Here is a 27,943-nt window from a genome sequence, read left to right as displayed (position 1 = left end):
GAGTTGACAGCTGATGCAATATTTATTAAAAATCCCTTTTACGTAATTTTAGGTTACGTAAAAGGGATTTGCTTGCTTTTTTTTTCCGTTTCGTTTCTTTTCGCCATCATCTTTATATGTTTAATGATGCATAGCTAAGATAGTTTGATGATGCTGTAATGGTACTACACAGAGGAGCTGATTGAGGACTTATATGAAAAAACCAACATAATACTTCGCTGCAAATCTGTCATTAAAATGACATTCCATTTCTAGTATTTAAACAACGCACTCATATAAACGTGGGACCAACAAGTTCTGAGGACAAGAGATATCATTCCTCAGAACTTGTTGGTCCCTTGTTCTAAACATCTTTCATCTATAAATGCTAAATGAGTTTAAGGTTTCAGTTTAGCTAATCAGAATTTGTTTATATCTCTATTTCAGAATATCAGACAGTTCTGCATATTAATATATCTCAGTTATCACAAGAGCACTCCTTCATAACGAAAGCAGGAATTTCAGTTAACTTTCATTCCCCGTATTCCTTGTATAATCCAGATCAAAAAGCCGACTTTATTCCTACTGGACTTTGGAAAAATTTCAAGGTTACAAGAGTGAGTTTGCATGTTATATAAAATTAGGTTTTTGTGTTGTTCTCCAACACTAATTTTAGTTGCCTTTTAAGGAAATTAACATATAAATAAGACAGTGTAACAATAATTTAATACCTTTACAGAAAACGAGCAAACTTCTTCCATACCCATATGCGACCAACTGCACTGACTATTTGAGTCTGAGGAAATTCAGCGGTGAATTTGAGCCTTTGAGTTATCAGGTAATCACGATTTAAATATTTTACTTTTAAATATCTTTCTCAATTTAAGCTGCACTTAGTGCTAAAATTTTGTTCCTTGGAATTCGATATTTATTTATCGTAAATTTAAATTAAATAGTTGGATTAGCAATCAATGATCATCTTCTGCAGCAATAGATTAGGAAACACGATCATCCGTGCGATTAAATAAATAAAAATAAATTATCCGAAATTGATATAATTCTGGAAGTTCTGAAATGTCACCCTCCGAGGACACCTAACATAAAATTACAAAGCGTATTTAATTATTCCATTATTACTTAAATTGTTAAGCACACGATTTGTTTCATTTCATGTTCCAGGAATGCCATTTCGCGTGTGTAGCAGAGGAAATGCTCGCTGATTCCCGAAACTGCAAGTTGCCATATGTCTACAGGCCGTACATTAGCAGTCGTGGAAAGCGAAACTGTAAGTTACCCTTTCAAACAGTTCGAATCGAAATATAACACAGTTTTAAGTATAATTTGATTATCCCATATAATATTTGGCATGAAAATGCCACTTCCAGATCAATTAATTTCTATTCTTAGAAACATAAAACAAGTAATGAATACTTATATTAAAATGAATAATGCGCTGGCGAAGAAATTTAACAGCCAACTTTTGATGTATAAGAGAAACTCATTTTTTTTTTAAAAAAATTAATTTTGTTGAAACTGCTGTCTTTGGAAAATACTTAATAATTAAAATAACTGAGGTAGTGAAATGAATGCGGAATTGGATTCAAGGGTCTGCGCTACGACGATTCATCTGGTGCAGAATGGATGTTGTGTAGCTGTTGCTCGTGCTGTAGGATTAGTAGAAATGAGGGAAATTTATGAATGTAATTTCTGGTGAGCAGCACCCATGAGGAAAAAGATATTGCAGAATTGACTACCTATAAGATAGTACCTGGAGTGTCGGTGACACAACAATTGCCGTTTAGCCGATTTTCTTCTTTCATTCGGACAGGACCAAGAAAATGTTTAGAGTTTTTACGTGTACCACCCAAATGTAAGAACAACATTCTCCAAACATAGGTGGTGTAGTATACAACTATCATCTGGACAGGTGAAAAGTAACTTCTTGAGCGACATTTCATGAAAACTGACGATGGAACGAGTGCTGTGCTTGTGCAATGATAGGTTACGAATAAGTATCCAGAAAGTTCTAGACTTTCTGGAGGCTTAAGGTGAACAATATCAAGGGAAAGGAGAAATAACCAATATCTTTTTGTGAGAAACAAATAAAATAAAATCAAGCAAAACTGTGTTTCGAAATCGTTGGAGCTGACCACATTTTATCACTTAAACGAGGGATGGCATGAAGATCAGCGTTTGGTACAGCGATTCTAGATGATCTTGAAGTTGGACTCAGAGATGTCAATCTTCTAGATGATCTCTAAGTTTTAGGTGTTTAAGTGCAGCACGGCGTTTCGTATGCATAAGAGGGAAAAGATTACTGTCATTAGAAAAACCGTCAATAGGATTACTGCGTGGTCATTTATGTATACAACATCCTGTACTGCATTCATTTCTAATTCTAACTTCGCTATTTCTAATTCTATCAATTTTTCTACGTGGAACATTTCTCCCCAAATCTTTTTGTGCAACTTGCAATCTGTCCTCCGGATTTTTAGTCGCTGCTCCATATCTCACTTCCTTAGGTAAACGCTGTAAGAATGCGCATATTAAATGCCTATCTTTTGGATCTCCTTGACTTGGTACTCTCTCAGTTCTGAGTTCCTTTTCCTGATGTTCTAAATTTATATTAGCTGTTGAGTTCCAATGTACTAGCTGGCGCCCTGTGATTGTCCACTAATAATCTGACATGGTTTATAGGAATGGCTTGTTGTTTTAACTTGATTATTTCCGTTTAATATAACAGGGAAAGAATTTCAGGAATTCTGCAAACACTACAGTAACAGGGAAATGATTAGTATAGTAATATTATGGTTATGATCTATTGTAGAGAATCTCTGATAATCCTGACTTGTTTTCATCGTCGTAAATTTCGAGCGATTAATCATCTTTTTGTGATACTGTTAGAACTTAACAATCCTGGCAAAACTATATTTAGTATATTTTGCATCCTTGGGATATTTTTCTCACAGATAATTCTACATTCACATGGAGTGTTAATGCAATTTGAATCCAGAAGGTCCATCCAAGCATCTGGATATCTGTGCAGATCATGCGACAGAAGTCTTATTAATGAAATTCATGTTTACTATGATTTGTTTATTTTAAACAATTAGTTTAAAATATTAATTTGTATTCAAATACAGCAAATGCACACACGTATTCGTTTTTATTATTATTAATATTTTCCCATTCCAGAGATAATTGATCTCTCCAGTGATGATAGATTTGAGGAAAAAAAAAAGAATTTGTTGTAGGATTCTGTTTTTTTCTCGAATCTGGTTTTCTTCTCCTAACTCAGAAAAAAATCGGCTCTGGAACTCACCTTCTGATAATACATAGTCATATAAAAGATGCTCGTATACATGAACGCAGGTGCTGGAATAGATGAAGAGCAGAAAGCGGTCTCTTCTGCAAAATCAGGACCGACAGTGTTGAGATTAACGATTTCTTCGATTAATGTCTCGCGATTGATTTTTTATTTATTAAGAAAAAACTTTATAACTTTATAATATATACAGAGTAGGAGCCTGTTCATTTATTTTTGAAATTATTTTATATCTTATAACTAAATGGCATTACTATTTCTGGGCGTAGACAGAAGCAATTCCGACTTTTCAAACACCCATTTATAGTTCTCTCAATTTATTTCTATATTTTTCTACGATATCGGTCGTGACATATTTCTACGCCACAGCAGGCATACTAAGCAAGGAAATGATGTCACATCGGCCGATTACATTCATTTACACATTAACAAACGAGCAAAATGGTATGCCTACAGTAACATCCATATTAGTGCAATCCATAGCCTGTGGAATTCAAACATGATGTGCATTCAATTCTTTCTAAATTAGCATTCGTACACTACACTTTCGTGATAATTTTCCAGCAATTCAGATATAAAGTCACAATAGTTCACCCCCCCGCGCCATTACACTCGAAGATCTGTCAAAGTTTGTAAACGTCAAACTCAAACTGAAATTTTTAAATGAAAAACGAAAACAACTTTAGAAAACGCTATTTTAGGTAACAGGCATTCTTCTTACATGGTTTTCCTTTAACACGCAGACATGGTTTGCTAAATAAACTCTTATTGGTGGCACAACTAGCAAATTCGGAATTTTATTCATTGTCCTTCCTCGTAACATTGTGAAAGTTGAACAACAAAAATCAGTCCAACATGGAGACCACTCCATGTGGACTTATTTCTTATCCATAACGATAAGATTGACATCTTATCGTTATGGATAAGAAAACTGATTCTACCAAATGAATTTTTCGCTTTCCAAAAATAAAAGATATTGCTTTGTGATTTGAGCAGAGGCTTTTCGCATTGAGAAGCAAATACTCTCGAATAATTTTCAACTGTGTTTGTTTTAAACGTTTTTTTTTATTATATATATATATATATATATATAATATTATTATTATTAATTAATGTAAGTTAGCACTGCATAGATGCTGATAATTCCCATCATTTACTGAAGGGTATGAGACAAATCCAATACTTATACATCGATTCTCTTTTTTTTTTTTTTTTCGCAAAAAATGTGACTTTTTTTTTAATCGTGTAGAACATAAAAATACACTGCAAAATGCATACATTTACACAGTAATACTACAGTATTTACGGTTCGAAACATACAATTATCCATCCGCTGTGACAGTGTAGTCATCCTTTTGTTTTCAAGCATTTTGAAATAAAACGAACTACTTTTCACTGGTGAAAAGTGGACACACAAAAATAAAACAGGCTAAGTATTTTTATTCTTGTGTCTTTTGATATGTAAATTGCGGCTAATTATAAATAAGTAGTAAGTGAAAGAATACTTTTAATTATTATCAGAGATTCGTCATCTGTAATGAGAATCATCTGATACAACAATTAGGATTAGTAAACAAAGCACAATCGCGTTTATATTTGTTCTTTGTATACAGATATCTGTGACATCTTAGTGCCAAATATATTTGAATATTTATTAAACTAGGCTGTTTAGACGAGTAATATTATCAATTGGATAAGGAGGAGTGTGGTTTCATAATTGTTAGCTAAACGTTTTCTTTCTTTTTTTTTTAATAATTTATTTATAAGCATAGCATGCCAGTTTACTAACATCTCCCAATAAATAATAAACTCTTAAAGAAATTAAGCAGAAAGACAAAAACGTCTCCCAGACGTTTTTGTCTTTCTTGTAGTTTCGATAAGAGATATTCACTCTCACTGTTATGGTGATAATCCCTGAAATACTCGACCACAAGTGAACGAAAGCATAAAATAGTCTATTTGTGTTAGAAAATGAGACCTGTACTTATAAAATGAGGGTGAGGGTGTCTTGTGCTCGATATCGGGAGATCACATTCATTTCCATATAACATATGAAGAAACTTGTATGCCTGCAGTTACTGCAATCCATAGCCTGTAATAAACTGCAATAACATCCATGTTACTGCAATCCATGGCAAATATTATCCGTTAGAATTACAATGCGACCTCAAGCGTATTTTATTCATTTTCAGTAGGTCTCGTATAAATCCGATTTAACGAGAAATCTGTTTGTATCAATATTTTTATATGAATGGACAAAGAAAGAACATCTTTTTGTTTGAAATGATACATACAATCACAGATAACAGAAAAAGTTATCTGTGATTGTATGGAGTGTGACAAGTGTGACTTTTCTCTCTATATCTATAAGCGATGCTTATATAGAGAGAGAGAAAAGGTAGAAGAGAAGATGGATTATTTTGGTTGTTACTAATGATTTCAAAGGTGACATGTGGTATTCTAGAAGATATGAAAAAGTCCTTAGTACAAGCGAGATTTGTAAGCAAGATAATATGAACTAATGCATTCGTCGTTAAGAATCTTGAAAACCTATTGTTCAGTGAGAGTTCAAAAAGGAAGAATTAGAAAAGCAAGAATATTTATACGGGAAGAGAGAGATATTTCAGTGAGAACACATATTGATCTATGTAGCTCTCCCACGTTTCTAGTTTTAGTGTAATAATCAACGCAAATTGCAGGAAGTTTTGGGGTTAAGGAAGTTTTGCACTTTATGGATACTGATGCCAGAAGTATTCAGAATAAGGGAGAGAAAGAAGTGTTTAATATTAATTAGCTCAAAATGCGCACAAGCTATAGGCGTTAGTGAGACTTGACTGATTGAGGATGATGTAGTCATAGTATAGAATGCAAATAGTATGTTATTTTCAGAGAGAACAGATTGTTTGAGGGTGTTTGCTAATGACATAAGAATTAAAACCGAACAGGGTAGAAATACATCAGGAAGAGAGAGATGCATAGACACTATCTCACTATACATAGAGGGGAAGAAAGTTATGTTTAGTCAAAGACTCTTCAAATATATCTTCAAAGGCCTATAATTTGAGGCCGCCATGTAAAGTTACAGGATCATAGATATTAAGATAATATTAATTCAAGAAACTGAATCATTCATGTTGAATAATAGAGGTTCCCAAAACCGAGTACTCAGGAGGTCGGCTTCGAACCATCTGAATGTTTATCTAGATCAGTAAATGAATAACTTAGATAACAATAACAACCTGTAATTTCCGAATTTTTTCTCATCGGTGAGCACGGAAATCATGACCTCGAAATTTGGAAATTTCATACTCACAAGGTGAAGATCACAAATTCGTACATAAGTGGAAAATTAGAGAGATAAAAATATCTCACTGGATATGTTATTGTTGATTATATTTCATGCTTATCCGATGACCAATCCCCTGTTCCATCTAGTTAATCTCATACTGTAACTTGTATTAATTTTAAGTTGCTTCAAGCCCTGTGTTATAAGAGCAGCTCGGGGGATAATCGCCTCTATTCTAAAATCCACCATTTATTATTGTAATTATAAAACCAGTTATTATTGTTCCATTGAAGAGTTGGAAGAAACTATAAACTGCATTTCTCAATCAGCTTGATCAACTTGATAATAACACCGAAATTACCCACGAATATAAAGAGGAAAAGATTGGCCAGAATGCCCGACGCCATAATCTGCAAAACATACCAACAAATAAGACAATATTGATTTCAAATATATAAACAAGTGGTTCCAAACACGAGACGAAGAACTGCTTCCGATGGAAATACAAAATTATAACTAAGATTTAAATTTGGATAATGCGGTGAATAGGAAGAAACGGTCCATACGAAGTACGTATAAGCTACTTATAAATGTTGATACTATTATTAGAGACAACAGATCAGTAAACCTGGATGAAGAGCATTTTGTGATTACTAATGCATTATTCCTCTTATGTTAATAAGAAATGCAATATCCTATTGTTAACGTGCCCAAATGCATTCTGCTTTGGAAAAGCTCCCGCGAATAACCAAATCCAAAAGTCTTTCTCAATATCTGCACTTTTAAGATTAATTCAGCAACTGCTGTCCACTACTTAAAAATGATGTGCTACATTCCACCTCCGTGAATTCTACGTACATGCATAAATATGTTGTGCCATCTTAGTAGTGCTTAATTGCTTCCGTAAGTCGGGTATGATATTCCCCTAATTTCTAATGGAATTTGGTAGCAATTTCCCTTCAACCTCCCTACTGGCCAATGTGGATGAAATAGTGACACCAAATTGCACTTCTTATCCATGTTATTCAATGGGTTTTAGAGCTTCGTATCCAGATTTATCCCGACGTCTTCTATAGAAGACGTCGTGGCCGGTTGGGGGGGGGGGAGCAATATTAACTTCCACTAATGAAGCGAGCCGTGTTTTAATTCTACGTTTCATTGAAACTCACCTGAAATTGACTAAACTGCAGAGATTAAGCAGACTTACATCGGCCCTCCCCTCCCTCTCCCTCTCCCTCTCTCCCTCTCTCCCTCTCACTCCTATCTCTTCAATTTTTCATTTATCCATTTCAATATCCATGATTTGGCAATCATTGCGTTGTCACATTGGTTGTTATCATATGCAAGCTGGTATACCGGAAAATGTCCGAATTACATAAAATGTTCGCTTTATTTCGGAATCCCACCATTCCGAAATATCAGTGTGGGATGGCCCAATCATGGTTCCATCGGAAACGACCCTCGGATCTAATCCCTGACGCAATCTGATTACACTTCCGCCTTCATACTAATTGTTGGAATGGCATACTTTGTCAAAAATTGCCGCCAGCAATCCTTCTATATTAAAGACTAAAGTAATCTCGTTCCACCAGATAGATTTCCATTTCGTTATTGTCTAAGTTCTGTGTACTTTGGAAATATCGCAGGTTTTCTCCGAAAATTCATGGCAGGCTGCTATCCAGATATTAAAAAGTGATATCTAACTTGATGAGTTTCGGCTTCTGTTAGGCAGTAGTTTAGGACTTACTTATCGAAACTTAGATAAATCCTGATATGGAATTCCACGATTATTTGAGCAGGTGTTTCTTCAACACGTTTGTAAGTGTAAATTTGAAATTATTCCCGGTTAACATTGGATAATATTTCAGATGAAAGGCATGAAATCTTTCGGTAAGCGAGATAGAAATGGAGTTGAGTGAATCCCTGATTTCTTTCAGATGCTAGATAATTTGAATATTGGCTAATTGCGTATATCTTGATGTTATAAGAATAATGTGCATTGATTTTTGGTAGGAACTATTATTTTTGTAAAAACCTTTTTTTTTGTCTTATAAATATTCTTTTCTATAATTTCTTTTTTTTTTTTCAGCCACTGAATTTTGCATAGACAAAAACGAGTATTTGGGAATCTGTGATGAAAGATGCAGTCCTGCGTGTGAGTAAGTACAAGGATTCGATTTTGTACTTTATATATTTTCTTATCGCATACAGATTGTAACTTTTATTCTGTCCGAAATTTTATCTCAAACAAACGAATTATTTGCATGTATTAAACATCGTTTCAATTTCCTTTTTCATACATTATAATGTTAAAACTTGCACATTGACTAATGCTCATTTTTTTTTTTTTAATTTTAAGGAAATGACAACGTTTAAGATATAATAATTAACATATTCGATTATTACTTTAATTATTCCCTTATGAAACAACATTGGACTTTTAATTGGTATCAAATAATTGGTATCAAAACAGGTTGCGCATGATATTTTTCACCAGAGCATCATGTTGCTCAGCATTTCCCAAACTTTTCCGACGATGGAACATTTCACGAATCCTGAAATTTTCACGGAACAACTTGGTTATTTTGTAATGTATTCTTTATAAATACTTCATTTTTAATTTAGTTGAATTTTGTTATTAATAATTGATTATTAATTAACAATTAATGAAACATCGATTAAACATAATCATCATTAATTTAATTTGTGCTGATTTTCATTGACATATCCCATTCTGATCACCAAAAATGTATAATATTATTATAAGTACTTACGAGTGAATGCAGACTTTTTTTCTCCTGTGTGCTGGTAGTTTTCTCCTCCTTTTGTACATCCTGGAGATCGCTTTGTAGGCTTGAGGTGGATGACTCACTATCTGTTGCATCACAAAACCTTCAATAAGAGATTTCTTAACACCAAAGTCCCATGTCTCTTATTCACATTAAAATTTAAATCTGTCGGCTTATTACTTTTAAAAAATAACGGCACTACGGTTTCGAACCTTTCACCCTACAATACGAACTTGCGAAGAAAGTATTCAGTATTACTAGATTTGAGAACCGGATACGGACTACCTTCATCTTCAATCTTAGTGGAAAATTTTTCTTTATACTTCCTTGCTGATTGGTCACTAACATTTGCAACACAGATGTTATTTCTTTCAGTTTTAAGAACAGAGGATACGCCTACGATTGTTGTAATCGTCTTGCAGGCAAATTTTATGATTGGGCATAAACAGCGGTATTCCCTTCCCCAAATGTTGAAAGGTTTCGATGTGTGAAAATTATTGATATTTCATGAATATTTTCATGTTTAAAAATGTGCCACTTGGTCACTGACATTTTCTACACAGATCTCATACTTCAGTTTTGAGAACAGAGGATACGCCGCCCATTGTTATAATCTGCTTATTTTTATTTATTTATTCATGAAAGATGCTTAGAAAACTAAAATGAGAAAGCCCAGGAGAACTTTTCGCGGAACGCTTATTCACCTTCCGCGGAACCGTAGTGTATCGCGGAACACAGTTTGGGACACCCTGATGTAGCTAATACCGTCATAAGAGTATGTTATAAATGGGCGTGGTTATAACAGAAAATCGTCGTACGATCATCGTAAAGCGAAGCTCGTAAGCCGGGGTTTAATTGTATTGTTTATATAACTCTATGTACATTAATGTATAGAGTTTTTGGTATATTATTATTATTATTATTATTATTATTATTATTATTATTATTATTATTATTATTATTAAGAGAGAGAGACTCATCGAGGGAGGCCACTTACTACACACACACACCAGCTTAATTATTTTTTAAATAAAAAAAAAGATATTATTATTATTATTAATTAACTCATGTTTCTAACTTGAAAGTGCTATTATTTAATTCTACTTGTCACGCTGAAGACAGGGACGTTCAAATTACCAAAATCGGATAGGTAAGATTCAAATTTTCAGTGTTGGAAGTTCTAAGAGTGTACTGCAGTCACCAGCCAACGAAGAACAAAGGACGTCGCCATTTTAAAAGTCGCACTATAGTCGCTAACGGGAAGAAAGGCTAAAGGTCACCCAGCGAAGTTAAAGCAAAATTAGCTGTAACAAATGCAATAAGCCATTAAGCGATGAAGGGGACGGGCCGCAGTGTTCCGGATGTAACAAAAAACAACACTTCCACTGTTCAGGGATCTCAGAAAGCACGTGGAAAGCAAAAGGAGCTGTGAAACGGACCGAATGGCGATGTCAACAGTGCCGTGAGAAAACGAAGAACAAAGACCAGACACCAAAGAAAAGTAATGATGCCCATCAAGGTAAGCCTCTTCCGGATCCTAAAATTATAGATAACTTTGATTCGTTTAAACTCATGGTGAAAGCCTTATTAAATGCACACATGGAACAAATTAACAAAAAATTCGAGGAGTATGAACATTGCATACAGTTCAATAACGAGACCACTGAAGAAATGTCAGGAACCGTGCGAGAAATAAAGACGAAATTAACGGTAGCGATAGAAACGCAAGAAACACTCCAACGCGAAAATCAAGAATTGCGGAAAGAAGTAAACACATTCAAGTGTCAAATGGAATACATGCTACAAAAAGAAAGACAAAAAGAACTTCAAATTGAGGGAATAATGAAAGAAAATACAGAAGACTTAAGCAACATAATGCAACTGATCGGCAGCAAAATTGGAATTCAAATCGCAACCACAGATATCACCTATATCAACCGAGGCCCACAAAAAAATAAAGAGAGAGCGCCACCAATCATCGCTCGTTTTACCAACAGAAATCTGAGAGACTCCATTCTTACAGCAAGCAAGAAAACAAGGCCGACAACAACGACCCTAACTGATAAGAAACTCCAAACACCAATCTATATAACGGAACACTGGACTCCACACTTCAAAAATCTTTTATACCAGGCAAGGAAGACAAAAACAGAGAAAAACTACAAGTTCCTGTGGACAAAGAATTCCCAGATATTTTTGAGAAAGAATGAAAACATAATTTCATTCATAAGTATACATAATTACAAGTGAATCCGACTTACACAGCCTACCAATATAAAACACTAACTCTTTACATCCTTAAGAATAAGATTAGAACTCATTTTGACTCTTTGACTCTTTGAAGAAATGGTCAGACAACATTTCTACCAACACCAACTTCACAATCATACACACAAACATAAGAAGTATAAAAAAACACTGGCTTACATTGATAATACAGCTTAATTATACCATGATAAACATAGATGCGCTAATACTGACCGAAGTTGCAATAAACAACACAGAAATTTAAGCATACAACATAAATAATTATCAAACCTACAACTTATGCAGACCAAACAAAAGAGGAAGTAGCATTGTGGCATTTATCAAAGAAAAATACAATGTGACAGAAAAACAAACTCACTTCGAACATGCGGAAACACTAATTTTGGAACTCACAAATAGCCACAATAGTATCAAATACACAATAAACACAATATACAGACCCCCAGATAATAATCCACTCAGTTTTCTTCACGAGTTAGAAACATGGCTAAGTGGCATCGAACCGCGTACAACACACAGGCTCATCCTAATAGGAGACATTAACATAAATACTCTTGACCACGCTTCTTCAATCACAAACACATATCTTGATATACTAAGTCAGTATAACATAAACCCTACCATTAACTCCAACAAGAGAAGAAATACTCAATAACTCACAAACACAATCATGCATTGATCATATCAATATACGGGCTCCCATCCATACATATACATCATCAGTAATTAACGTAAAAATTGCCGATCACTACTTTGTCTCAACTTCGTTTTATTACGTTTCCTATCCCCCCCCCCCCTTCCACCACCACAAAACTCGACAAAACTCGATCATACTAAAGAGCATTGTCGATAACCAAGTAAAAAATACAGACTGGAATTCCCTACTTAAAATAAACGATCCCGTAACATTATATGAGAATTTTAAACTAAAGTTCACAGAAATATACAAAAAAGCAACAAAACCTACACAAATGACGCGACAAACAGACAACAATCCATGGATAAATGACGACATACTAAATACTATTACTGAAAAAGAAAATCTATGGAAAAAACTTAAAAAGTCACCCAGTAACACACATTTACAAACCTTATACAAAAACACAAGAAATAAACTAACAACAAAAATTCGTAGGGCAAAAAGACGCTACTACTTCCAAACATTCATGGAATATAACGACAACATTAAGCAAACATGGGCTACACTCAACGAATTAGTAACCTGAAAAAAGAAAACTACAGCACAAGATTTTATAGCAAACAGCTTCGGTCAGGACATAAACCAAGTGGAACTAGCATACTCATTCAACCATGGTTTCACAAACACCATCACACAACTCAAAAAAGACAAACTACCACCGATCAACAAAAAACTACCAACACAAAGTCAACAACAAACGATGTATTTTCCACCCATAACAAAACAGGAACTGAAAGAAGCACTCCTAAAACCAAAACCAAAGATGACTCCAGGAATAAGACTCACAGACCTTATAACACACTTTGGACAAATAAATCCAATACTTTTGAAACTCGTGAACATAATATTCGACACAGGCATTATTCCACAACAACTAAAAACTGCAGTAATTACGCCAATATACAAACACGCAAAAGAAACGATACTCAGAACTACAGAAAAAATAGCTACACTACCAGTCATCTCAAAAATCCTAGAACAAATAACACACACCAGAGTCCAGAACTATTTACTGAAGTACAACGCCATCTCACAAAACCAATACGGCTTTCAGAAAACAAAAAGCACCATTACTTTATTAGAAGACATCGCCGACACAATAAGCAAAGCTCTCGACAAAAACAAGTATGCCGTCCTTATACTGCTGGACCTAACCAAAGCATTTGACACACTTGAACACGACATACTACTCACCAAACTATACTCAATAGGTATAAGAGGAACACTGCATACATGGTTCAAGAACTGCCTCTCAAACAGAACACAAGTAACAAAAATAGGTACATGTCACAGTCGGAGTATACAAGTAAAACACGGTGTATCTCAAGGTGCCGTATTATTACCCACTCTATTCAACACATACATTAACGATGTTCTTAACATATCCATAAGAAGTCAAATATTTCAATATACAGATGACACTGCACTACTAGCAATCCACACAGACATTAACACAGCTCTTTGCAAAGAACAACAAGACCTAAACAAAATCACAACATACTTCCACCAAAACGCAATTCTAATCAACGGCACCAAAACACAGATGCTGTTAATACACAACCCAAGAATCATACGTCCCCCATCACTATCGATATATTGTCACACATACCGCTGCATTAACAACAAAAATACCTGCCAATGTTCCCAAACCAAACCTGTAACACACGCAAAATACCTCGGTATGTATATATATTCCCACCTTAAATGGACAAAACATATAGAATACCTACACACCAAACTCCGGATCATCGCAGCAAAACTTTTCCAAGTTAAAGACATTATTCCACCCAACATAAAAAACTTCTATATCACGGTATCTGCGAATCCCTACTCAGATACGGAATAACAGTCTATACAAATACATCAAACAGCCACCTAACAAAATTAGAAACACTACACAGGAAAATCGTGTCAACAGTGATCTGGACACCTTACACGCAACAACCAATATCCGACAAGCACATGGCGACACACAGAATTCTGAGCATTAAAAAGCTGAAACTCTACATGATATTAACAAGGAATTACTTTAACATCATCTATCGAAACAACAGAGACACATATCGTATAACACGACCTACAACAACCCTCTACATCCCCACACCCTTCAACAACTCATACGGTTCTTTTGTGAGATCACATCAGATTAAGATAGTATTAACACTAATATACACATCACAAATCACTAGCATCCAATGCCTACATCCCATACATAAACAGTAGCAACAACACAAATAGTGATGGCTAAATCCCACTCGCTTCATAAAAGCTAACCCAAGCTTCGACGTAGGTGGGATTAACTTGCCTGACTCATCTACAAGTAATCCTTATAAGCAAATACAGAAATGTGTATGTTTAATCACTCTTTCTGGAAGTTTAAAATTTTTTTTTTTAAAAATAAAAAATCATACCAAAAATTCTGTATAATCTTCATTGTTAATATTAGAAGAACATGTGTTGTAAATACATAATATAAAGGCAAAACAGTATTATTAAAAATTATAATTGAAATCCAATGTAGGAATTGCAGCACTTAGTGCTGAACTCTGTAAAATTATAAGGTGCAATGTCACACAAGATGTTTATTGTATGTATAAATATTTTAGCAATCAATAAAAAAAAGCACAGACGGAAGAAAAAAAAGAGAGACCTCCAGGGAGTCAGAGACTCATCGAGGGAGTCCACATACTACACACACACCAGCTACCATACTTATTCTTGAATTCATTCACACTGCTTGCACTCACAACATCCAGTGACAATCCATTCCAATCACGCACCACCCTCTGAGAGAAAAATCTGGCCCTTACACCCTACTTGGAAGCCTTCATTCTCAGCTTCCAAGGATGCCCTCTTGTCCTTTCCCCACCCTCCATAAATTGAAAAATCCCATCAATTGAAATCTTGTATGACCCTTTCAGCAGTTTGTAAGTCTCAAACATATCACCCCTCTTTCTCCTATTTGCTAGTGTCTGCAATCTACAAATTCTCAACCTCTCTTCATAATCAGTATTCCACCAGCCTAATATCATTTTTAGCACTCGACTTTGTACTCTCTCCAATATATCAGAATCACATCGAAAACCAGGAGACCAGACCTGCGCACAATAGTCCAAGTAAGGTCTTATCAAGGCCTTGTAAAGAGGCAAAATAGCATCCTTATCTTTACATGTGAACGGTCTTTTGAGCATTGCAATTATCTTTTGAGTTCTATTTGCAATCTTTGCCACATGGCCCCTCAACTTCAACTTCCTATCTATTAATTTGATTTTTTAACGATACTTGTGACATAATGATTAGAAATATATACACGTTTGCACAAGAATAATGTTTAATTTGCCAAATATTTCGGTCTGAATATTACAGACCATCTTCAGTGGCTACATAGGAATAGTTTTAAAAAACAAAGTGGAATACGAACAATTGATTATTCACACAAAGAACGAGCCGTATGATGTCATATCGCTAAGTATTGAAGAGTAAAGATTTTTAAAGTCATAATTAAAGATATTATTTCAGAAATTCATATAATGATCTTAAATAACATTAGACTAATATAGGAAATTTACAAAAAAAAAATAATAATGTGTTATCCTGATTAAACTTTGCCAAATTTTTGATATAGATATACAGTCATTACGATTCAAGTTAGGACGTTGAAGTAAGGCCTCTACACTTTCTTTAAATAAACGTTCAAATTTGTAGCGACATCTGTGTAAGAGGAGCGTCTTGGACCAAAGGATGTTGTGGCTTGTTTCTATTCGGCGCTGAGCTAATCCAGATTTCTCAGATTTGTTGGGTTGAATTGATGACTGGTGCTCTTGAATTCTTTTTTCTATAGAACGTCCAGTTTGTCCAAAGTAGGAAAGATTACAATTACAAGGAACTTGATACACACCATGTAGAGACATAGTTGAGCGTTTATCTTTAGATGAAGGAAAATGGGTGGATAATTTGTTAATAGGTGTATAAGTGGCTGTTAAATCATATTTCTTCAGAATTCTTGAAATTGGTTCTGAAATCCCGGAAATGTAAGGAATTGGAACTCGACGTATTGAATCTTTGCTGTTCTGTGTTGGATTGTAAGAATCGAAAAGATGTTGTGTGCTCTTTTAGGAAAAGCCATTTTGTTTCGTGTGATCTTTGATACTCGAAAGTTCTTTCTGTAATAAATGAGAAGTTGAACAGTTAGTTTTGGCTCGTCGGATTAAACATTTTATGATTCATGTTGTTTGACAAGGATGATGAGAAGATTCTTGGAGAATATAACGACCTGTGAAAATTGGTTTTCTGTAAACTGTTGTTGTAAGAATACCAGAAGGTGAACGGAGGAGAAGAACGTCTAAAAAAGATAACTTTTCTTTTTCAATCTCCATGGTAAACTTTATAAGAGGATGTAAGGAATTGATACTGCTTAAAAAGGAAGGTAAGGAGTCTCTGTTATGAGGCCATACAGCAAAGATGTCGTCTATATATCTAACCCAAAAGGATGGGTGAGGGAATATAGATGAGAACAGGACTTCTTCTAGATATTCTAAATAAAAGTTGGCAAGAGCGAGAGAGTGGACTTTCCATGGCTGTTCCTTCCACTTGGTTGTAAAATTTGTTTTCACATAAGAAATATCCAGAGTGTATTACGAAATCAAATAACTTTATAATATCTTGTGGGAAGATGTCAGCAAGATATGAAAGATATTAAAGATAATAAAGATAATAAATGGTAATAAAAGATAATAAATGGTAATAAAAGATAATAATAACAAGAGGCCATCCCTGGACGTTGTATAAAAAGATCGTAAATGATGGTGAGGTTGAGGGTGGTTGGAATGCGTAACCTGGAAGTGTAGTGGATGTGAAGACAATGAATGCATTCAAGCCTCAATATGATGAGCTGTGTGTGTAATGAAGGGTCTCCCGATATGAGTCGTAGACTCCCGGGAGGTATGATAATAATAATTTTTTTTTACATGTAATATTATACAACTTATGTAACTCTGAACAAAATAATTGTAAATTATTACTGTGATTGTTATTTTAACAAAAAAATATTATTATTATTATTAAGAGAAGAGACCTCCAGGGAGTCAGAGACTCATCGAGGGAGGCCACACACACACACACACACACACACACACACACACACACACACACACACACACACACACACACACACACACACACACACACACACACACACACACCAACTATCATACTTATTCTTGAATTCATTCACACTGCTTGCACTCACAACATCCAATGGAAACCCATTCCAATCACGCACCACCATCTGAGAGAAAAATCTGGCCCTTACACCCTGCTTGGCAGCCGTCATTCTCAGCTTCCAAGGATGCCCTCTTGTCCTTTCCCCACCCTCCATAAATTAAAAAATCCCATCAATTGAAATCCAGTATGATCCTTTCACCAGTTTGTAAGTATCAATCATATCACCCCTCTTTCTCCTATTTGCTAGTGTCTGCAATCTACAAATTCTCGACCTCTCTTCATAATCAGTATTCCACCAGCCTAATATCATTTTTAGCACTCGCCTTTGTACTCTCTCCAATATATCAGAATCACATCGGAAACCAGGAGACCAGACCTGCGCACAATAGTCCAAGTAAGGTCTTATCAAGGCCTTGTAAAGAGGCAAAATAGCACCTTATCTTTACATGTGAACGTTCGTTTGAGCATAGAAATTACCTTTTGAATTGTATTTGCAATCTTTGCCACATGGCCCCTGAACTTCAATCTATTAACAGTCCAAGATCCCAAGCCTCATCAGTTTCTTCTAGCCTAATCCCACCAATATAATACGACATTGGATAGATAATCATGCCGAAGTGAATGACTTTACATTTACTGACATTAAACTGAGACCCATTTTCCCATGGCCACAGTTCCAGCTTATTCAAATCATTCTGCAAGAACTGCATATCAGCAGCATTCATGATTACCCTGCCTACCTTTGCATCATCAGCAAATAACAGTATGTCGCTTGTCAAATCCTTCCCAATATCATTAATGTACAGATTGAATAACAGTGGACCAAGCGCTGATCCTTGTGGTACACTACTTGTTACCTTAAACCTTGCAAACTCAGATCCCCCGTATACCACTTTTTGATATCTGTCAGTCAGCCATCCTCTTATCCATGCTAATGTTGTATAACCCAGACCCACTTTTACAAATACAACATGACAGCCTGCTGTATCTGTCAAAATCTTTAGCAAAATCCAAACGTATCATGGTTTATCAATTCCCCTTGTCTAGTTCAATGATAACATTTTCATAGATTATGAGCAAGTTGCTAAAACATGACCCTCCCTTAGTAAACCCGTGTTGTTCATTGCAAAGTAGAGATTCACTGTCAATCCATTTCTGAATGCGGGCCCTAACTAATTTTTCTAAAATCTTCACCACCACTACTGAGATACTAATTCGTCTATAGTTTGATACATCGGTCTTTGCACCACCCTTATGAAATGGAATCGCCATACATTCCTTCCATTCCTGCGGAATCGTCCCTGTTCTGAGACTCATATTAAATATCCTGGTCAAAGGAATGATCAATTCAGCTGAACACTCTTTAGCGCACATGCTGATATTCCATCAGTCCCTATTGCTGAATTCTTATTCAGTTTGTGCAACAGCTCTAATACCTCGGCCTCACACACCTGCGTTTCTTCATCTAGTGAAGAGATAACAGGGAGCTCAATGTTGCGTTCATTAGGTTGATAGCTTTTAACGAAATGGGCACTCATTAACTGAACAACCTCTACTGTATCAGTAACCTTCACTCCATATGGATTTAGAAGAGTTATTCTTTCATATTCGTTCTTTCTTTTACTTGCAGCACATCGATAGAATTCTTGTGGGTTGTCTTTCGCACGCAGAGCCAGTTTCTTTTCAAAATCAGACTTTGCTTTCCGTACAACAGTCGTGATTATTCTAGCCTGCTGCTGATTATAACGTTCATAACGGACGTCATCCTTATGCAAACGGTACTCCTTCTACATCGTCCTTTTCTTACGAAACTCTGGCTTAATAAGATTACACATCCATTTGACTCCTACTCTATTTATTCTTCGAACTCTCGGGACATATTCTGATATTGCATCATTTAAATATTGTTTAAATGCTTCCCATACACACTCGATATCCTTTTCATCCAGCAACCGATCCAATTCCACAGAACTCAGTTGGTCATAATTTTCTGCTTTGTAGTTCAACATGTAACCTTTTCTGAATGGAAAATTCATAAACTTAGTCACCTCCCAAGTGAGTACCTCATGATCACTGTCACCAACTGGAGGCAGAATAGTTACGTCTTTATAATCTGACATTATAATCAAATCTAGCACTATTTGACCTCGAGTTCCTTCTGTCACATGCTACTTGAGGAAGTTGTCCCGCAACAGTTCAATAAATGCATTTTCATTCCTCTCATGAGACTCCACTGCCACCCAATCAATATTTGAATAATTAAAGTCTCCCATTATGATTACACTTCTCGCGCTCATCTTTTCCATTTGGTGATGCATTTCTTCATCACCAGCAACCTATCCACCAGGTCTGTAACAACACCCCACTGTGTAATTTATCTTGTTGGATTCCACTTCACAGCAGATGGCTTCAAACTCACTGCCTCGTGAAATATTGTTAGTACTATTACTACATTCATAGGTCTCAACTCTAACTGGATTTAAGTCATCCAATATCATTAGCTGCGCGCCCCCCTCCTCCCCTATCCACTCTATCCTTCCTAAAAATACTGTACCCATGACACTCGATACCAGTTAATAGGTCTGATTCTGATAGCCAGGTCTCACACTAATTCCTATAGTCTGAGGTCGCAACATATTGACCAAAGCAACGAACTCTACCCCTTTGTTTCTGATACTCCTGGCGTTCGTGTACAGACATAATAATCTACCTTCATGTTCTTTAGTATACCCTTGTTTGCAGTATGCCTGACCCAATCGGACAACTTGCAGATCTCTATTCTTCTCTAATGCTTTACATACGTAGATATCTTTGCACACACATGATTGGTCCAAACCGGACGAACACAAACCCGAAATCGTTCTCACCTCGTCAACATTCCCATGACAAATCCCATTCCCATCTTTAACACAGTTATATAACATTTACATTTATATAACTTGTTATATAAATGTAATATCACATTCACATCATTTCTTCCGTTATAATTTAGTTTCCGTGACTCTCTGTGTTAGGTCTCATACCAGTTAATAGTTTTTCCATACTCCTGATACCAAACGAATTCAGGTATAGGCCATCTCTCTTATACAAATCCAATCTTCCCTCAAACTCACTCCACACATCCAAAAGCTCATATCCATTCGCTACATAGCCTACGCATTGAATCGTTTGCCGTCATAGCCCTTCTTTTTTTATTCATTTTTGTCATAGCGAGGAAAATACTATCGATTTTCACTTTCTCTCTTCACTCTCGCCTCTTCCAGCAACCCTTTCATGTCCTCTCTCATACTGAACTTATCATCAGTTAAATCACTCGTACCTACTACAACTACCATTTTGTTTACTTTCTTTTCTGTTTTTGAATTACTCCAGTTATATTTTTAATGTTCGCTCCAGGAAAACTCGATGTGTTATAACTCTCTCATCTATAGCATATATGTTTTATTATAGAGTCACCATACCTGATTTTCGTTATTTTTTGACTTACCTGTTTCTTTCCTTTGTTGTTTCTTATTTTCCTGTTCATTTTTCTTTTTCTCCCTGTACTCATTTGAAAGTATCTCAACTTTTTGCAATTCCTGCGATGTCTCTCTGATGATCTGCTTCAAATTCGCTATTTTGGCAGTTAATTCATTAATCCATGTTCACAATAAAGTTGTTGGCAGGGCTAACCTTCTTGTTATCGCTTGCAGTGCTTTTTTTAGCATAACCGTAACAGTTCTTGCTTTTTTTTGGCGCCATGTTAAACGTATACAAAATATTAAAATGTCTCATTTAGATTCTGCATATTTCAGGACCATCAAGTATCGCTTTGAAGCAGTGGATCTGGATGCAACTTTTTATCCAGTAAGTAAACAGAATATAGAATGTTTAAGTAAGTTTTAAAAGAGGTAAACCGTGAGTAGACATAACTATACATAAAAATATAACGGAAAAACTCACGTAGAAAAATTATTTAATGGTATAATTTTCGCCCGTGTGTCACAGGCATCTTCAGTACAATTAGGCACAAAAATTAAACATTAACTGACAATTCCAAAAAGCGCCACCTAAGTAGCTGGTGTAAGATAACTAAAAAGGTCAATAACTTTCCTAAAAAAAAAAAAAAAAAAAAAAAAAAAAAAAAAAAAAAAAAAAAATTAATACAATAAAAAGTTAGGAAAGATTAGCTGATTTGTAAAGTACTATCTCCCATAAAGGGGACAGACGTAAGCCGTCGGATCTGTTTAAGTTAGGAGAATGAAGTAGAGTTTCACATGCTTCTTTATAAAGGCGTTCCATGAGAAACTGACTTTTGTGAAGAACTCTTGTCTTTTTCCAATGAACTCTGTGTCTAGTGAAGATGGCATGTTCTGCAAGTCCAGACTTTTCAGGTTTAAAGTATTCAATATAAGATTGGTGTTCTTCTAGCCGAATGGAGGCAGATCTTCCCGTTTGTCCGAAATAACATAATCCACAAGAGCACGGAATCTGGTAGACACCTGGATGATTGAGATGTGGAAGCTTGTCCTTTGGAGAAGCGAGAAAGGTGGAGATTTTTCTAGAAGGTCGAAAGGCAACAAAAATATTCAGTGGTTTTAAAATTTTTGCTATACGTTCACTGATGCCTTGTATATAAGGGATGGTAATGCGCGTTATTTCCTCTGTGTTTGAAGAGGGAGACATATTAAATCTACTCAAAGTTCTTTTAATGAAGCAATTCTTATAGCCATTAGATAGAAAGGAAGAAGTTATATATCGTATTTCTTTCTGTAAAAGATCGTCTGTAGAACAAAAGGAGTGGGCCCGATGAACCAGTGTTTTAATAGTTCCTGCCTTTTGACTGGGATGGTGATGAGATTCCGCATGGATATAATGGCCTGTATGAGTCTTCTTTCTATAAACTGAGAAATGTAGGTTACCATCTGGTTGGCGAAGAATTAGAAGATCTAAAAAGGCTAACTGCTTATTTGATTCTACTTCTAGGGTAAACTTGATCCTAGGATGAAATGCGTTTAACTTATTGAGAAATTGTTGAAGTTCATCAGAAGAGCCATTCCAATGGGTAATCCTCTCTCTCCTGCTATCTCCAATTTCTTTATGGAACATTTTGAACAACGTATCTTTGACAATATTTCTCCCAGACCTACTCATTGGTTCAGATATGTCGATGACATTTTTGCTGTATGGAATGGCTCTTCTGATGAACTTCAACAATTTCTCAATAAGTTAAACGCATTTCATCCTAGGATCAAGTTTACCCTAGAAGTAGAATCAAATAAGCAGTTAGCCTTTTTAGATCTTCTAATTCTTCGCCAACCAGATGGTAACCTACATTTCTCAGTTTATAGAAAGAAGACTCATACAGGCCATTATATCCATGCGGAATCTCATCACCATCCCAGTCAAAAGGCAGGAACTATTAAAACACTGGTTCATCGGGCCCACTCCTTTTGTTCTACAGACGATCTTTTACAGAAAGAAATACGATATATAACTTCTTCCTTTCTATCTAATGGCTATAAGAATTGCTTCATTAAAAGAACTTTGAGTAGATTTAATATGTCTCCCTCTTCAAACACAGAGGAAATAACGCGCATTACCATCCCTTATATACAAGGCATCAGTGAACGTATAGCAAAAATTTTAAAACCACTGAATATTTTTGTTGCCTTTCGACCTTCTAGAAAAATCTCCACCTTTCTCGCTTCTCCAAAGGACAAGCTTCCACATCTCAATCATCCAGGTGTCTACCAGATTCCGTGCTCTTGTGGATTATGTTATTTCGGACAAACGGGAAGATCTGCCTCCATTCGGCTAGAAGAACACCAATCTTATATTGAATACTTTAAACCTGAAAAGTCTGGACTTGCAGAACATGCCATCTTCACTAGACACAGAGTTCATTGGAAAAAGACAAGAGTTCTTCACAAAAGTCAGTTTCTCATGGAACGCCTTTATAAAGAAGCATGTGAAACTCTACTTCATTCTCCTAACTTAAACAGATCCGACGGCTTACGTCTGTCCCCTTTATGGGAGATAGTACTTTACAAATCAGCTAATCTTTCCTAACTTTTTATTGTATTAATTTTTTTTTTTTTTTTTTTTTTTTTTTTTTAGGAAAGTTATTGACCTTTTTAGTTATCTTACACCAGCTACTTAGGTGGCGCTTTTTGGAATTGTCAGTTAATGTTTAATTTTTGTGCCTAATTGTACTGAAGATGCCTGTGACACACGGGCGAAAATTATACCATTAAATAATTTTTCTACGTGAGTTTTTCCGTTATATTTTTATGTATAGTTATGTTTAAGTAGGAAGCATTCTAGTTAAACGTTATTCTAACATTTATTCTTTTCATTTATTTGTTGTTAAAATATGTAACCTTAAACACATTTTTGTTTATTTTTAAAATATATTTCAATGATTTATACAGGTGGTTGGTGATATCATTTAACACCAACGACCTGTATAAGCATGTAATAATGACGCTAATTCTATAAAGGAGACTGCCAGATGTAATATCGTTATTGTTTCGATTCTAGTCGCCAAATAGCGGAGGTTTTTTCAAACGTTTTCTTCAGCCTTTCTGTCTAGAGTCGATCTATGGTATGTCCAGTAGGATTTTTCTCCAGGAAACTCAGGATTAGAGAACTCATATGCTGTTTCACACAAATTATAACTCTTACGATTGAAGCTACAAGATATCGCTTGCCTTCCGAAGACTCTCTCTCTCTCTCTCTCTCTCTCTCTCTCTCTCTCTCTCTCTCTCTCTCTATCCCTTGATTCGTTGATAGCACGAGCTGACTTTTTTAGTAAAGGCTGCCCTCCGATCGCCTTTCTTCTATAGCATCTTCACCTAACCCCACTCGTGGATGAAGAGGAGAAAGGGAATGAATTAATTCCTTTTTAGAGCTGTTTAATTAGACCAGAAGAAAGTAATACCATTTACAATTAGGTCACTTTCATCTGAGAGAGAAATTAAGCAAGATGTATCAGGAATGCCCCTATGTGAAGTTCGGTTTAACGTATTTCAATGATATCATTACAAAATGGGATAAAAAGTAAAAAAAAAACACCAACTTTAAATGCCAATTTATATATTCTTCGCTTTACTATTAATCGGAAGGAATTTTAGATTCTGGACAGAATCTTTCAGAAACCTGTTTTTATTGTAAAAGAAGTATTCGACGATTACGACATGATAATCTAAACAGGAAAACCAAATTGTAGAAGTCATAAATAACAAAATATCAAAATAATTTAACACTTTTACCTATTTCAGTTGCATGATTTCATGTGAAGATGAAAATGACCTAAGCATGAAAACTGTACTAAGGATGAGAGGTGTAATAAATTCTCTGCTTAAAGACAACCTGAAACATTAAAGAATTCACCAAAAAGTTTATAAATGCATTACCTTGGCCAAGGTAGGGAAGTGAAATTTGTACAATAAAACGAAAATATATGCAATAATCTAATGACACAGCAACATGTACGCTACTGAATCAATATACAATTGCAGAAGTATATAAAGAATTAAACAAGAGGGCGTAATTAATAAAGAAATATAAATGCAACTGAATGAAGCAAGCTGAACGAAATTAGACTGAAAGTCAACCCATAGAAGCTCTTAATTGTTAATCAGGTCTTTATTAGTTATTAATTAGGTATCATTATTATTAGTAGCAGCAGCAACAGTAGTAGTAATAGTAGCCATAGCGTATTGGTAGGAATAACAGTGTTTAGGAAACATAAACGTTAAATTAAAATATCTGCCTTAAATAAGTTATCAAAAAAATAAAATAAAATAATTTTAAATGTTAAATTAAAATCGTTTCAAATGTTAATGTTAAATGAGAACCAAGTACTGAGGAAAGAGGAGATTTGCTTAACCGAAGAAGCTTAGTCATTTTACATTAAAGGATGTATTTTGTTTTCTGTTGTTTCGTATTTCTAAAGTAAATTTATATTTTTATCACTAGAAACAATTAACCTCAGTCCCATTGCCAATTCTTCTAATTATAGTATCTTTTCTTTTCTTAGCTTTTTTTTAATACAAGATTTCTTTGTGGAGAATGATGCTCTTTCGGATGAACAAAAAACAGTCAAAGGATTTCTGGAAGAAATCTCTTCGATATATGCGGGATTTTCATTTCGTTTTTCTTTCTTACCACCTTCCAATTGGTCCGAAGGTCCGGTAAAACACCTTTTCCATTAAGTACGAGTATTTAGCCAAAGCGGTGGATGAACAAATGGTGCCGAGTCGAAGGGAATACTTAAAAATAAAAAGAAACCAAAATAGATCTTTCTAAACTTTCTTTCGTTTTTTGTTTTATTCCGTGTTAAATACTTTAATTTTATAATATACCACATACAATCGTATTTAAGCAGAGCGCTTTTCACTCCTAAAGAATTTTGTAATGGCATTTGGCTTTCTTCATTATTTCACTTTAGAGTGAAGAGGTTGGATCTTCGAATCATTAGCGCAATAATCATATCATTATATTAATTATGTTATTTAATTTAAATTTATTATTTTCCTGCATGGCTAACTGGATATGTTTTTAAAATTTCAGTGTGCTGACTGCGTGCATTTTATATTTCATTTCGACCGAAATGTGGTGGAACATTCCTATACTCCGACATATCAGGTAAAGGTATTTTTTAAACTTATATATAAAGACTAAAAACGCAGCATTTAATAGACTAGTTAAAGTTCCTGTGTTATTTCGTGTTAATTTTAAATGTCAACACCTTTTGAAATTCAAGTAAATATTTTGTTACTGCTTTCACTTTTCTTATATATACTCATCGCTAAACAATAAAATTACGAACACTCCCATCCGCAGAAGAAAATGTATATGTTTCCTATTCATACTTGGGTTGTCAGTGTAAAATTTGCGGACATTCGGATTCGTTTCACTTCCACGATAATTGAAAAATATAATTCTTTAGTATTTGGAGAGTTTTTAAAAAGCTCGTAGCAATTTAGGAAAACGACGAAGAATATAAAATACTGAATTTAACATTACAATATTAAATTCTGTGCTTAATGAGTGTTGTTGATTCACTTAACGGCTTGAAGATAATTGTTCGCAGTTATATTGAAGCAATCTAATTTTTTTTCCTTTTGATGTACATAACTATAATTCGTAGATCTGCAACTATTTCTTGTGTAAAGCGTGAGAGGATAAAATTTGCGTATTATGATTGATAATCTCACATTCTCTGGTCACGGTTAATTTGATACGAAGCGAACTGACCTCCACCACAAACTGATTTACAACTGCGAATGTAGAATAATTATGATTATAATTTTTTTTTTCAAAACGTGTACAAATGTGACTTGTAAACTAATTACTGATAAAAGGAATACAGAATTTCAAGTAGTTGCACGAAGTAAATTTACGAATGTAGATTCGTACATTTTCTGATGGTTGTATGCAACCATCAGGAAATGCGAAGCGGCTTAGATGAAGCCTTTTTAATATGCATTTTCTACTACTTAATAAAGAGAAAACCTAAACGTTAAAGCTCAATTTCTTAATACTTATCAAATAACCAATTAAAATTTGACTGTACGGCAGTTTATGTGTTTAATTTATTGGTGTTAAGTTAATAGCGTCAAATTATTTTGACTTTAGTGATGCAGTGCGTAAAAAGTGACAACGATCAAAGAAACATAAATGTGAATCATTTTCCCTTTTCTGTTCTGTTTCACTGAGGGGAATATTTTATAATATTTCTCTTTTAATTCTGCTCAAAAGTTGCTTTAAGAAATTACCTTCATGGATTGAAATGGGACCATTTAACCATCAATAATGGGTTCATGAATTCGGAAGTTATCAGAGGCCTAATGTTTGGATCACTTTAAATTCTTAAGAAAATTACTTGGTATCAAGATATTTGCAATAAATTTATGATGAACGAAGTTATCAAACAAAAACTTAAAATCTGGATTCACACAATTTACTAGAGTATGGGAGATGACATGGTTTCCTTATTTTCACATTATTTATAATTTATAATCGTGTTTAATATTTTATTTATTTATAATTGTGTTTAATATTTAAAGAATCGCTGTTTTAATCCATGAAAATTTATCTTTTTTAGCCAGTAGAGTTGTTGAGTATTATCGGAGGCTACATTGGATTATGGATGGGAGTGTCTTTGGTTGCATTGTACGACTTCATAGAAACGCTAATATTGATAGCGATTGCTTGGTGCAGTCGACTTAGAAGAGGAAACCTCAAATCAGAAGATATTTCGAATTGACTTGTGAGCTGATTCTGTGAAATCATTATCATTTCCACATAACCAGAAGAAAGAAGAAAGTGACTCCATGTAATTGTGGAAAGTGTAATCCCATTCGAAAAATATTGTTCTGATCCTG

At 34.8% G+C, this 27,943-nt stretch overlaps 1 protein-coding gene across 1 annotated transcript; it reads left to right on the top strand.

The window, feature by feature from the left end:
* The first annotated feature begins 466 nt into the window (after window positions 1-466).
* Window positions 467-27,943, top strand: LOC150105879 (uncharacterized). The gene is made up of 7 exons (XM_090393650.1): window positions 467-596; window positions 719-817; window positions 1,159-1,264; window positions 8,680-8,749; window positions 21,365-21,416; window positions 26,127-26,201; window positions 27,664-27,943. The coding sequence occupies exons 3-7, from the start codon at window positions 1,189-1,191 to the stop codon at window positions 27,823-27,825; spliced, it is 435 nt and encodes a 144-aa protein (XP_090249776.1). The 5' UTR covers window positions 467-596; window positions 719-817; window positions 1,159-1,188; the 3' UTR covers window positions 27,826-27,943.

The sequence above is a fragment of the Typopeltis vanoorti genome, chromosome 6, assembly GCF_054136105.1.
Source record: "Typopeltis vanoorti isolate ZY-2024b chromosome 6, IOZ_Tvanoo_1.0, whole genome shotgun sequence".
NCBI lineage: Eukaryota > Metazoa > Arthropoda > Arachnida > Uropygi > Thelyphonidae > Typopeltis > Typopeltis vanoorti.
This window is presented reverse-complemented; position numbering and strand designations above follow the sequence as displayed.